Below are 13332 nucleotides of genomic sequence, written 5' to 3' on the forward strand. Positions count from 1 at the left end.
TGTTTCCTTTTCCGATATAAAAAAATATTAATTTTTTGTCAATCTTTTGCATTTTTTTCTAGTCAGTTTATAAAATATATAAACTAAAAAGAAAAACTATTAATAATAATAAAAAAATTTTTGCATCATTATTTGATTTTGTAAAGATGTAAAAAGAACAGCAAGCAAAATACATAAAAATATCAAGAAATATATTAATCATGTTTTTTCAAATTAAAAATCTGTTTAAAAAAAAGCTTTTGTGAATAAACACCACCGAGTATGTGTAAAATAAACTGCATTATATCATAAGTCGAGTACTATTTATAACACTATACAACAAGATGAGTACATGATATTTATAATATACGACAATAAAAATCTAAAAGTTAAATAAGGATAATGGGCCAATAAACTGGTTGCCACTTGTACAATTGATAATAAATACATTTCGTATTAACACAACTATTTGTCACCCATTCAATGTCATGAACTTCATTGGGTCATAAAACGCAAAACACAAAAAGTTTTTGTTGCTTGTGTTTACGTTTTCAGTTTCGTTTTCATTTTCGGTGCTGCTACTACTACTCGGCATCTCCTTAATTGTGGGTGCTAGACAGAGAGAGAAAGAGAGACGCACAGACGAACCAATTGAAATGCCAAAACGTGTGCGCTTTGCATAAGTATGAGTGTGTGTGTGTAGTGCAGCACATGAGCGACACCGAGGTGCAGTCGTGTTAGCGCGTAAAGCTCACCTACGACAACAACAAAAAACTTAACGGCAACAGGTGGCTGTGAGACTTCCGTTCGTTATCAGAAAGCTCGACGACCCGAACGTTTTTTGCTAATCCGCATAGAACACACAGAAACCGCAGCAGAGCAGCAGCACAGTAAATAAGTCAGTGGAACAAACGCTGCGACCCATATATAAATTAATTGGCACACAGAATATTTGTGACAGTTCGTCGTATGCTTTCGCAACGGCAAAAGCTTCAATAGGTTCAAAACAAAAAGCAAAACCAAATATGTGGAAATTAATCAACATTGTTGTTGCCTGCTCTATCCTCATACAATGCGCGCAGGCGCAAATTGCGTGTAAGTTAAACAATGAGGGAAATTAAAAAAATAATATTATAAGGCAATTATAACTCACCCAATCAATCGCTTAGTTACTGGTCTGCCTTGCACCGTGCGAAATCCTAAGATTGTCGGCGGCAGCGAAGCCGAGCGCAATGAAATGCCCTTCATGGTGAGTTTAATGCGACGTGGTGGCCACTTTTGTGGCGGCACTATTATAAATGAACGCTGGATTCTGACCGCCGGCCACTGCATCTGCAATGGGCTGCAAAAGTTCATGAAACCGGCGCAGATTCAAGGCGTTGTTGGGTTGCACAGTATACGCGAATATCTCAATGGCATTGGCAGCGGTCCGGATGCGTTGCGTGTGGATTTCAAGAACATTGTGCCGCATCCGCAATACGATTGCAATAATGTGAAGAATGATATTGGTAAATAACAAACTTAGTTGTTGTCGCTTCAATTGTGTAATTCCAAATGTTCACTTAGCACTGCTGGAGTTGGTGCAACCAATTAGTTTTACGGCTCACATTCAACCCAGTTGTGTGAGCTCGGAGAAGGAGCAGCGCAGCTTGGAACAGGAATTCGCCACCGTGTCCGGATGGGGCTGGACGCATGAGAATCAGGCGGTGGGCGATCGAGCCGATGTGCTGCGTAAAGCCACCGTTAAGATCTGGAACAATGAGGCCTGCGAGCGTTCCTATCGTGCGCAGGGCAAATCCAATAGCATTAGCGACACTCAACTGTGTGCGGGCTATGAAAATGGTCAAATTGACTCATGTTGGGTGAGTATCCAATACTTAACGAGAGCAGCAATGTTATGCAGCATCATTTTTGTATTATTTGCCAGGCGGACTCCGGTGGCCCTTTGATGTCCAAGGAGCACCATTTGCTCGGCGTTGTCTCCACTGGCATTGGCTGCGCTCGTCCTGGTTTGCCGGGTATTTATACGCGTGTTAGCAAATACGTGGACTGGATGCAGAACGTGATAAATAAGCGATAATAGCAAGTAGAATGCTGTTGCTTAACCAAATGTGATTTAACTGTGATATTTAGTTTTTAGAATACAATTAAATGTTTCACCAGCAAAACGAAAACTTTTTTACTTTCGCGGCAAAAATTAACCGTTTCGAGCGTTACGTTGCCATTTTGGGAATAGAGTTGCCAGCTTGCATTCGCATTCAAAGTACCACTCAGTGTAGCCAGACTGCTTAAGTTACCAGATGATCGCTATATTGGCAACGCTAGCATCCATCAGCTGTTCATAAACAAAAAAGAAATGGACGATTCAGCACTTACGAGGTAAATTCAATAACAAACATATTTTATTACTAAAATAGTTAAACAAGTCTTTTTAATGTACTAAACGTAGTCAGGCAATTGCTGAGTTGATGCGTGAAATGCCCTCGCAGAACGGTCAGGCATTTCTTGGTCCACAAGAGCGCAAAATAAATCCGCTGGGAAGACCCAACAAACGATTTTTGGACCGCACAATAAACACAGCGCTGCGCCATAATAAGCGTGAAACCGAACGTGCTCATGCGAGTTGCCAACAAAAGTTGCTGGAACTGGACGAACGTTATGACCGACGTATGAGGAATGAGTTTTACACGCGCAATACAAGCAGAGAATACAAGCGAAAAAGTCGCAGTCGAAAGAAAAGCAGCAGACGACGTAGTCGCAGTCGAAGCAACAGTAGTAGCGACAGCTACGAACGTAGGTCTCGAAGTCGCCACCGCAGGCACAGTAAGAAAAAGAAACGCAGCAAAAAGCACAAGAAGGAAAAGAGGAAAAAACGCCATCGCACCAGGAGTAGAAGCAGCGCCTTCAGCGGCAATGAAGAGCAGACAAAGCAGCCAGAGGAAAGTGAACAAAGAAGATACTTCATGCCACCAAGCAATTTGGCTTTGGCTGTTGCCATGGCCGCCTACAACCAAACCTTATCCGCGCAACAAACACAAGGCAAAGTCGAAGTCGAGGAAGAACCATTGCCAGTGCCCGCCTCCCCATTGAGTGATATTATTAAGGAATTGATGTCGGATGAGGACGTGGAAGCGGAACGCAAAGAAGCATTGTCCGTTACATGTTCCAGTGATGAAGTGGAGGAAGTACTTACCATAAATGTCAGCTCACAAGATGAGAATTTGTCGAGCAGCACAGATAGCGACTCCAGCAGCGAGAGCAAGCACAGTACAGGCAGCTGCATAGCTGTCGAAGATAGTGTAGAAGAAATAGAGGAGCCCCAGAGTGGCAGTGATATAGAAATTATTGAAATTGAGTCAAGAAACCAAAGTCTGGTAACAGTGGCGTCAACGCAACAACCGGATTCAGAAGCTACGTCTGCTGACGATGTAGCAACTACTGTGGATTTGACTGAAGATTAGCCTATTTTGTTAGAGCGTACTTAAACAGGGTCCTTCAGCTGTACAAAATGCATACATATATATATGTACATAAACACTTCGAATGTTGATAAAAGAAAAGCAAAGTACAATCTTTATTTACAGTATCAAAAGTTAACTATCGTTACCAAATTAAAAAAAGTGTAATATTACCCAAGAGGCCATCTAAATTCCTTATTTACAATAATGATGGTGCACTGTAGCTAAACAAACATAATTTGTCAATTTAAAAATGGATGCAGAAACTGTGATTTTTTTAGATTGATTCTAAAAATGGTTTCGGAAAAGAGTAGTTGAAAATACGGCGGTATTGGCTTACAACGATAAAATGAAATTCTTATAGGCCAAAGTCGTCTCTTTAAATAAACAATGTTAATAAATAAACAGAATGTTACCCACCTAAGAATGAATTAAAATCGAGTTTCACCATTGATATTTATTTGTTTCTTTTCTTTTTTAATTTATCAAATGTGTTGTCTGTTAACAGAAGTTTCCAAACATTAAAAGCTTAAGGCCCATGATAGTTGAGGTAACGTCGTATGAATGTCAACAGGTTTGACTCTCCCGCTCTCTTTGCTCGCTCTTTTTTTTTGTGGGACGATCTGTCAAACAATGCTATCATGTCAGTTTGCGCCCAGCTGATTTGGTATTTACAACAACAAAGCGGAGTAGAGTATTCAATTAGCAACTTTAATTACAATCGTAAAAAAGAGTGATATAGCATAGTTTATATAATGTTTGGAAATCTGAAAAAGAAGCTAAGCAATGCCATACAAGAGGGCATTGTAATTTCCGAGAGTCTACAGCAACACTATCGTCAACGTGTCAGCAGCAGCAACAACAATAACAGCAGCAGTCAAACAAGTGCAGCCACAACACCAACGACGCCATTGGGAGCATCCCGATTGGGTCTGAACGATAGTTTCACCTCTAGTCGTAGCAGCTCACACTCTTTGGCCGATGGGGTGCCAACACATCTCAATGTGGCAGCCGGTTGCAATTTATTGTCCAAATACGAGGATGATTGGCAGAAAATTCACGCATCGAACGAGGAGAATGCGCAGCAAGCGGCCGCAATTGCCACACAAATAACAGGCATTCAACAGCGGGCCAGTGGACAACATGCAACTATAACGGAACTCAACAATTGTGTGGCCGGTTTGCCAGCATTGGTGGTCAAGCTACAAGCTAGTGCCAAGACGTTACAATCGCTGGAGGAAATGGGTGCGCAGCTGGAAGTTGAATTGGAGAAGCTGGAGGATCTCTGCGAGGAATGTGAAATGCAGGAATTTGTCCTGGAGCAGCAGTTTCAGTTGTCGAAGCACAAGCAGCGCAAGCTCAACGACCTGGAACAGTACAGACAGAAAATTGCCGCAGAGCATCAGCAAAAGATTCGCGCTCATGAGTTGCAACTAAGGCAGCTGCAAAAAGAACGCCAGGCTGTGTTCGACGATGCATTTCGTAGCGATCTCGAGGAATACAAGCAACGTGGCCAACTCACTAGTATTTATTTAACGAATGTCAACAGCCGAATATCTAAATTAAGCTATTTTACTTATTTGCAGAGATACCATCAAAAATAACCAAACAAACTTCTTTGGATGAAGTTGTGCTGGAACAGAACGATGAGGAGGCGAAGGATGCTCTTGAGCAGTTTCTAAACGGTTGATAACTAACTCAATTGTATTGTCTCATTAGTGCCTTTAGTGCAATATGCATCATTATCATTGTATAAGTATAAATATAAGTACACATAATTACTTTGCAGAGTGCATGTTTTTGTTTTGATACCATCCAGTCGTTTAACAGCGCTGCGAAATGCTGTTAACATAAACTAATAACAGAAATGCAACAGAATCCAAAATGTCGAACGAATGCGATGTTTGTTGAATGCATTAAAAACAAATTAACATTAAGCTAAACATTCCGTGTTGGTTAAATTTAAAAATACAACAATAATGGTTTTCCGAGCTAGGAAAAATCTTAATTTATTTTTTTAAGTATGTATATTCCAATTGGCAACGTAAAACAAACAACTCTGATATTATAGTATTTTATAGAATTGAACTAAAAACATCGCAGCATCGTCAACTGAGTTTTGGTATATTCTACGGCTCAACTGGCTGTGAACAGAATTTATATTTCATTTTCGCATGAAAAATACGTATCACTCAATTTTATTTAGTAAGATTGAAAAAATTTAAATTGCTGCAAAGAATAAACCTCTTAACTTATAAATCAAGCATGAGAGACCCAAAAGCCGTTTAAAAAGTTGCGCGTTTTTACCACCACAAGCGAGTTATTACAAAAGTGGTATATATGGTGAAGCCAATGAGTATATTTTAAAATTCATCTTTGGTCACGCTGACCAAGACCTGTCCTGTGGATTAATAAATTGTTTTAATAACATAAATGGTAAATATTTAAAAGCATTGCATGTATTGCATGTGTAAAATCATTGACAATCGTTGGCGAATCAATTGAGAGTATGTTGAACATTGTGCAAGCTAAGCAACTTCGGCATTTGGCGACGTAAAAAATCGAGCACGCGCAGGCTGCTTGCCGTCTGCTGCCGTCATATCAGCTGCTGCTTGGCTGTGGTTGTGTCGTCGACGGGGAAGCGTACTACAACGATACCGATACCAATTCCAAGCCCAACAATTCTTGCCCTATACGACGACGACAACTACGAAGCCGGTGTTTTCAAACTATATAAAAACATAAATGCAACGCAATACACGTACAAAAAGTGAAGTGGCCAAATATAACATAGAATGCTTGCATTAAGTTGCAAATGCAAACATTTGTATAGTAGTAAATTTAATAATATGCATACAGTTGCATTAAAAGCTTTGTGAGTGTGTGTGAAAGTGTGGTGGTGGTGTACAAAAGTGTAGTATGCGCTTGTGAGTGTGTGTGTGTGTGTGCGTGAGTATCTTGGGTGTCCTGTGTGCATCCCGTGTAATTTCTGAGCTGTTGGAAAAATCATTTGAGGGGTTAGGAGAAGACTGGAGTTGCTGCCGGGCGCTAGGGGGCGCTTCTGCCAGTGCGTTTAACATGGAGAATCCTTTTACAATAGAATGGAAATTGATCTAAACTCGATCATGTTGAATATTTGTTGAGAATTTTGATTGACTTTATATAGAGTAGTCGAAGCGTGTAACATTGTTAAATTAATCAAATTTTCTTGTTTTACAGTTGATGTTTTTTTTTGTAATATAATGATGATGTTTCAATGACTGTTCTGCGCTGAGTTGCAGTGGTAAGTATAATTACTTTAACTGAACTACAATTAATTCAATTATAATTACAATGTCTCCATACATTTTGTAGCTGGAAAATTCGTGTAATAATCACATCAATAAAATAGCCAAAGCATTTAAGTCGCCTTCACGTTTTGGATAAAACAGGGCCAAACCTTTTCGCAATCTGATCACACAAGTCATGCCACGGGGTAAACGTCGAGCTCCAGAAATCGGTGACAATATGGATGGTCAATCAAAACGAGCACGCACCAGCTACACAAGCATTTCAACACAACAAACCAGCAGGTGAGTGTAACAGCATATACATAGATCTGGCCTATAGAGATTGAACATATGGTACATAGTAATTCGTAGTGCCAGAAGTATCTATTTATAATGTGGTTCACAATTTACATGACCCCCCATAAAAGGTATTGTATGATTCACCTTTGCAATTCGTAAATTTTTAATGAAAGTTTAAGCTGTCTATGATTCAGCAGTCAATTAAGCATTTTACCTAATATTGAAGGTGGTTTTGCTGCAAAAGACTCGAACTTTCATAAACTAAAATAGGATACACTGCATCACTGGGTCAGATATATCTTAAAAATATCATACGATTTTCGAATTCTGCCAATGTTCCAAGCATTTTAATTGCTTAGCCATATCTTACGCTTCAATTTCCGACCTTTCTCTTCACTTGTTCTAATCTTATCCGAATGAAACATCTCAATTGTGTTTCCGATGACCATGCAATATTATAAACCCATTGCATCATAGACGATGATATATGTATAGTAGAGTACTCGAAATAGCACTGCATTCAAATAGATTGTGGTAAAATCAAGGCAAATTATGATTATAATTCAGCATATAGTTATACTAGCACTCTTTCTAGTTTAAGCAAAGTAGAAGTGACTCGAATAAATGAAATTACAATGTTCAAATAAAGTCAGACTTTATTTGGCAAATTTTACCAATTATGATTCAGTTTCATGTCAGATCTTTCTAAGTTTATTTTTTAACCCAATCAATTTAAAAATCCGCTAAATATACATTTATATTTGGAATCGATTTATTAACTTGGCTGAATGTTAGTGTGTTCTTAAATTAAAAAGAGGTGCAGATAAATTGAAATGATTAAATGTGTAGTATGCACTCAATTGAGATAATAATAGAAATATATATTTTTACGAAACTTAAAAACTAACACTTGAATTCGATATGAAAGTTGCCAGATTATTTAAACTAGATATGCCTGCATTTATTAGAGGAACAAGAAAAAAAAAAGGAGATTTTTATATGTTTTGCTTTTGAAACTATTTCAAAAGTCAATCATTCAATTAAATATATTAAACTATTAGGTGTACCTCTAATAAACACAGCAAATTATTCAGTAATAATTTGTTGGTTAACTGTGTAAATATATATAGTCGTATGTATATAATAATATATATATATTTCTATAATATATATATTTATGTTCATATACATATCAATTTGTAATATGTATATTAGTTAGTATTTTTATAATATTAACTATATGGAAGACATTTTGCAATTCTCATATATGTATCGCTTCATTTATAATATAACATTAAATATTTCGTACTGGACGATGCCTCACAAAACTTTCGTCTAGGTTTCGAAACATGATTACAATAATTCTTTTACATTTTGTTTTAGTTTTTGGTTTGGTTTGTTTGGTTGTTTTTCAAATACGAGAATACTGATATGCAACAAATAACGGTACAGAGACTTGACTCAATTAGTTGAACAGAAATGCGGCAGAAAGTTTTTTTCCAATTTCCAATCTTTTACTCCATTGAACCGTATTGCACCTTCTTGACTTTGAAATATCTGCAAGCAAAGTAGGAAAACACCAGTTAACAATTATCTGGCAACGTCACGCATTGTTAAGTTGGCTGCGCTTCTGCAGAGTTGACTTACCGCCAGCCGCCATAGCCGGAAATGGTCAGTAGCACTGCAATGGCCAACGCAGTGCCAACAGCGAGGGGGAGCCGTCTCATCGCGATAGGATCCAGTGGCACTACAATGGAACGATGGTCCCCACTTGCCACTATCCTTGAACATGAAGCTCTGCATGTGCAAGTCGCGCAAATAGATGCGTGCAATGTGCCCCGACTGGTCGCCCGAATCGTGTGGAGCATAGAGGATGACAGTTTGTTCCTTATCGCAGACATAGGACTTGCCCACCGGTGTGGGGAAATACATGGGCGTGTGGGCGGGCGAAGTAAGTTTGACATTCAGATTGGGACGATCGGGATGCTCGAAGAGCGGATTCGATGATGAGTAGCTCAACTCGAAGAGATTGATGTACCAGCCCTCGCCGCCCGATGACTGCGTGTAAAAGTGAACTTTGAATTAACCTTTGACCTTATTTTTGTGGTGGTTGGGGGAGGTTGGTCAAAATCAATATTTCGCTACCTTTTTAAATGTCATGGACAGCTTGAAACCCTTGAACTCCATGGTCATTATCTCCAAATTGGACTCGACACACTCGCCACTGAGCACCGGATGATCTGGCATATACAAATCGCCCTCGACATCCTCGTTGAGCTTGTTGCGATATCGCACACTAATCAAGCCATCCACCTGCATCAAAATACAGGTGATGCCATTGGTGGCATTCAAGCGATACAGCGATGTGATCGCATCGTGATTTTGCGACGAAGCCTATGGGGAAAAACACAATGAAGTCATAGCGTGAAGGGAGAAAAAAGGGGAGAGCAGGGCACTTACTGATGGCGATTTGGTCGTGTATTTGGACACTCTCGGAGTTTTGGTTGTAAACGCGGGCAGCTTCAGTCCTTGAGCGCTGGCCACTGTAGACAAAAAAATTGAAATAAAATGCGTGCCAAATGTATGCGCACAGCACGCAATTGCACAATTTCAGTTTCAACATTCAGCTATGTTATTTCGAGTCACTGTGTCAGGAGGCGACTATTGATTTTTTACCCCCGCCCTTTTCCCCTGTCGCTGGATTTCCTTTTGGCTCTTTTATGTTGGTTTTGGGGGCACTTACCGAATAATGCGAGCAACAGGCAACCAATTACTTTGCAATCAAATCCATTTGTCAATTTTTTACCAAATATTTGCAACATTTTCATTATTTGAATTGATTACAAAATTCAATGCTGTCTTCTTGGGTGAATTTTGACGTAGCGTAATCCCTTCGTCCCAAATTGGCCAACAACGACGTGTGTCTCGCTTTGAGTCCTGCGCACAACTGTGCCCTATCGCAGTATGTCCTTCCTTGACGTATCCTCTCGGTTCGTTTTATTTCGGCTCTCGACTCGACTCTCCACTTTGCTACAAATTCAACTCTCGCTTTCAGTTGACAATTTAGGGCGCAGTCGCTCGAGTTCTCTTCCAAAAATGCGACTATTTTTTAATGTCTGCACAGTGGGGGTCATAAATATTCCTCCACTCCCAAACTTTTTGAAATTATGTTTTGATTTGTTAGAAAGTGGAAATATTTAAAGCTTTATTAAAATAAAGGTATTTAAAAGAAAATATTAAATTTGTTATTGAAATAATGAAATAAGTTTTAAAACTATAATTAATGCTAAATAGTTTTGAAGAATATACATTTTAGGTATATGGAAATGTTGAATATTAAGAATTCCTTCAGTTAACTTCTAAAACTAAAGTAAATAAAAAAAACTTACAAAGTATTTAATATTATTGTTTCGTAAATAAATAAAAATGTGATGGAATTTTATTGCATATAAAATATTAGCTTATGAATGTATAACTCTTAATAACAACAATATGAGATCGATTACTTCTCCTTTATTTGACAAATACATGTAATAAAATTGTTATTACTGTCAATGTACTTCATAAATATCTAATCTATTAGGAGTATATTCTAGAATAAGTACTGTGTCATCACACTTAGAATCCACATCACCCTCAGATGTTTGCATGCAGTTTGCTGCATCATCGCTCTCCCCTACTTAGCATCCACAGTCACATATATACATAGAATATACAATATTCTCTCTCCGCATCAGCTGTCACAAGTCGATCAACAGATCAGCAGCTGTGGCGAGAGCAAGATAGCGCAATCCAGAGAGAGAGATCACGGAAATAGAAAAAAAAAACCTTTCACTTTCAGCCACAGCCACATTTGTTTAATATTATTTTGTCAGCATAATGCTTGACGATTGACTTTCTTAATTATCAAATTCATTTATGTATTTGCAAGTTTATTAATTGCAAATCTTCAGCGTTTGCTGCTTCTATTCACATTTATCATCGGGCCTTTTTCGATTGTCTTTGTTGTGTTGATTTGTTTTGTGCTCTTGGCATTGGCATCCCCGACGACAAAAGTTTACTATCGCTATTTTTAGAGGCACATCGAAGAAAACTGAGCAAAGAATAACGGGCGAATGCTTGGGCAATAGAAATCAAGTTGTTAAATCGAATTTATATAAAAATACACACATTTGTTATGGCTAAGTAAGATTAAAGGTATCAACTAACTAGAAACCTAAATAAATATTATATATATCTTTAATTCGTTTCAGGCGCCATATCAGAGCGGAAGATGGGTTCAGCCAGAAGCGCTGCTTGGCCTGGTTCCATGAATACACTACGCCCGATGAGCCAGATACGCTGGGTAAGACATCGACTATATACATATATTGTAACTATCGATTTATTAATTAAATACTCTCCATTTCTCAGGGCCTGATGGTATGGAGAAGTTCTGCGAAGATATTGGTGTGGAACCGGAGAATATTGTGATGCTGGTGCTCGCTTACAAAATGGGCGCCACCCAGATGGGATTCTTCAGTCAACAGGAATGGTTAAAAGGTCTCACAGATCTAGAGTGTGATACGACAGCGAAAATGGTTGTGAAACTGGATTATCTGCGCAGCATACTCAACGATCCCAACTCCTTTAAGAGCATATATCGATATGCCTACGATTTTGCCAAGGTTCGAAAAGAGTAAATTTAATTTCAACTAAATGTTTCTTAAATATGCATTTCGGATTTGCAGGATTCGGATCAACGGAGCATGGATATTGCGACGGCCAAGGCGATGCTGCAATTATTGCTGGGCAAGCATTGGCCACTCTATCCACAATTTGCGCAATTCCTAGAGCAGTCCAAGTACAAGGTGATCAATAAGGATCAATGGTGCAACATACTCGAGTTCTCGCGCACCATTTGCATTGATTTATCCAATTACGATATTGATGGCGCATGTAAGTTTCAATTTTAATAATACCATTCTCTTTGCGGTAATTGTAATTGTATTAATTGTATATTGCAGGGCCTGTTATGTTGGATGAGTTTGTGGAGTGGTTGCGCTTGCAACGTGGCTTAGTCATTGTCAGTTCAGGATCCAGCTGAGAGTTCCTGGACCGTGTACTTCTAGTTAAACTTTAGAAATTCAGTAGTGTCCATGATGATGATGATGATGATGATAATGAGACCAGCGAGAGTTCGATACACACACTCACACTCAGACACACAGTCCTCTCATTACACACGCTAACTCACACACAACAATCAAACACACCACACATACAAACACACCCATACAGCAACACACAAGGCACTTGAGACTGCGTAAAAAACTGGCAAAGCAAAACCAACTATGAAACTACACTATTGATATATATAAATAATATATTTAATGTAATAATTTAATTGTAAACATCATTCAAAACAAAGCAAAAACTACATAAAGTGTTACTTTTAAGGCCAAACATTTTCTGAACCAACAACAAATGGGCAACAGACAACTTATCCAATGATGGCAGCTAGCAGCAAAGCAATAATCGAAAAAAATGGATAACAACAATTACGAAAGAGAGAAAACAAAAACAATAACAAATATTTATAATAAACAATACTGCATACGAGTATATCAATCGCATAGTCAAACAAAACAAATTAGCAAAAGAAAAGTAAATGAATTAACATTTGTTTAAGCGTGTGAGAAGGGAAGGAACTAAGGGCAACTCGAAAAGTCTAAAGACTATTTAATAAACGTATTAAGTAAGAATTCGTTTGTGTTTTAAAATTCAACTTATATGCTCGACTGGTGGAGCAAACTTCCAGAGATACAATTTTTAATTCAAATCTCAACGGTCCCATTTTACACTTATAAAAGGAACAAGTTCCAAGAAAGTTCAGAATTGGGTGTTGCCAGACTGAGATGTGACCATATTATTGTTTCGTACTTGTTTGTAATTACTTCTAAAAAATGAATGACGAAAGTCCCCTTATTAATTGCATTAAAAGTTAATTAAATAAAAGTTATGAAAATCACAAGTTTTGTTTCATTAAAGTTAATAGTTGCATAAGATTTAAAATTTCAACATATTGTTGAGCACTACTCATGCAGGGTTGCATGATAGAGTAATCGACTATCCAGTGAACGCATTTCCTGGTATTTTATTACCGACTTTTTAAAAATAGTCGAAGTATTGATCAAATTTAAATATTGACAATATCAAGGAAACAAAACAAAAATTGACTCTTAATAATAAAAAATTAGAAAACTACAACATTGATAGTACTCCAATAACCTAGTAAGATCAGCTGGTTTTTAAGTTTTTGTATCGATTTTTGAGATTAAAACTCG

At 38.1% G+C, this 13332-nt stretch overlaps 5 protein-coding genes across 6 annotated transcripts; 4 read left to right on the top strand and 1 right to left on the bottom strand.

Moving 5' to 3' along the window:
- Window positions 1-811: 811 nt before the first annotated feature.
- LOC132792479 (transmembrane protease serine 9) lies at window positions 812-2141 on the top strand. Its single transcript, XM_060801880.1, has 4 exons — window positions 812-1074; window positions 1149-1487; window positions 1546-1841; window positions 1907-2141. The coding sequence occupies exons 1-4, from the start codon at window positions 1005-1007 to the stop codon at window positions 2057-2059; spliced, it is 858 nt and encodes a 285-aa protein (XP_060657863.1). The 5' UTR covers window positions 812-1004; the 3' UTR covers window positions 2060-2141.
- A 90-nt stretch (window positions 2142-2231) lies between these two features.
- On the top strand, window positions 2232-3867 carry LOC132792478 (serine/Arginine-related protein 53). The gene is made up of 2 exons (XM_060801879.1): window positions 2232-2358; window positions 2429-3867. The coding sequence occupies exons 1-2, from the start codon at window positions 2336-2338 to the stop codon at window positions 3438-3440; spliced, it is 1035 nt and encodes a 344-aa protein (XP_060657862.1). The 5' UTR covers window positions 2232-2335; the 3' UTR covers window positions 3441-3867.
- A 208-nt stretch (window positions 3868-4075) lies between these two features.
- LOC132789527 (dysbindin protein homolog) lies at window positions 4076-5223 on the top strand. The gene is made up of 2 exons (XM_060797589.1): window positions 4076-4961; window positions 5024-5223. Exons 1-2 carry the CDS (start codon window positions 4193-4195, stop codon window positions 5125-5127), a joined length of 873 nt encoding a protein of 290 aa, XP_060653572.1. The 5' UTR covers window positions 4076-4192; the 3' UTR covers window positions 5128-5223.
- A 448-nt stretch (window positions 5224-5671) lies between these two features.
- On the top strand, window positions 5672-12738 carry LOC132793793 (DCN1-like protein 4). 2 transcript variants are annotated; one of them, XM_060803878.1, is made up of 7 exons: window positions 5672-5873; window positions 6657-6720; window positions 6792-7009; window positions 11260-11351; window positions 11420-11673; window positions 11737-11944; window positions 12013-12735. In XM_060803878.1, exons 3-7 carry the CDS (start codon window positions 6903-6905, stop codon window positions 12090-12092), a joined length of 741 nt encoding a protein of 246 aa, XP_060659861.1. In that variant the 5' UTR covers window positions 5672-5873; window positions 6657-6720; window positions 6792-6902; the 3' UTR covers window positions 12093-12735. The 2 variants fall into 2 exon arrangements, with proteins under 2 accessions (XP_060659861.1, XP_060659862.1); XM_060803879.1 differs by lacking the exons at window positions 5672-5873; window positions 6657-6720; window positions 6792-7009 and adding an exon at window positions 11118-11191 and having other exon boundaries at window positions 12013-12738.
- On the bottom strand, window positions 7762-10182 carry LOC132793792 (lysosome-associated membrane glycoprotein 5). The gene is given in 6 exon segments (XM_060803877.1): window positions 7762-8563; window positions 8654-8721; window positions 8723-9064; window positions 9152-9400; window positions 9467-9549; window positions 9750-10182. Coding segments are annotated over 6 exon segments (870 nt in total). The 5' UTR covers window positions 9835-10182; the 3' UTR covers window positions 7762-8520.
- Window positions 12739-13332: the final 594 nt, after the last annotated feature.

The sequence above is a fragment of the Drosophila nasuta genome, chromosome 3, assembly GCF_023558535.2.
Source record: "Drosophila nasuta strain 15112-1781.00 chromosome 3, ASM2355853v1, whole genome shotgun sequence".
In the NCBI taxonomy this organism is placed as follows: domain Eukaryota; kingdom Metazoa; phylum Arthropoda; class Insecta; order Diptera; family Drosophilidae; genus Drosophila; species Drosophila nasuta.

Coding starts and splice junctions, on each gene's coding strand:
- LOC132792479 (XM_060801880.1), top strand. CDS start 1,005: ATGTGGAAATTAATCAACATTGTTGTTGCCTGCTCTATCCTCATACAA. Junction 1,075..1,148: donor CGCGCAGGCGCAAATTGCGT/GTAAGTTAAACA, acceptor TCAATCGCTTAG/TTACTGGTCTGCCTTGCACC. Junction 1,842..1,906: donor GTCAAATTGACTCATGTTGG/GTGAGTATCCAA, acceptor ATTATTTGCCAG/GCGGACTCCGGTGGCCCTTT.
- LOC132792478 (XM_060801879.1), top strand. CDS start 2,336: ATGGACGATTCAGCACTTACGAG. Junction 2,359..2,428: donor GACGATTCAGCACTTACGAG/GTAAATTCAATA, acceptor TACTAAACGTAG/TCAGGCAATTGCTGAGTTGA.
- LOC132789527 (XM_060797589.1), top strand. CDS start 4,193: ATGTTTGGAAATCTGAAAAAGAAGCTAAGCAATGCCATACAAGAGGGC. Junction 4,962..5,023: donor GCAACGTGGCCAACTCACTA/GTATTTATTTAA, acceptor ACTTATTTGCAG/AGATACCATCAAAAATAACC.
- LOC132793793 (XM_060803878.1), top strand. CDS start 6,903: ATGCCACGGGGTAAACGTCGAGCTCCAGAAATCGGTGACAATATGGAT. Junction 7,010..11,259: donor TCAACACAACAAACCAGCAG/GTGAGTGTAACA, acceptor AATTCGTTTCAG/GCGCCATATCAGAGCGGAAG. Junction 11,674..11,736: donor ATGCCTACGATTTTGCCAAG/GTTCGAAAAGAG, acceptor TCGGATTTGCAG/GATTCGGATCAACGGAGCAT.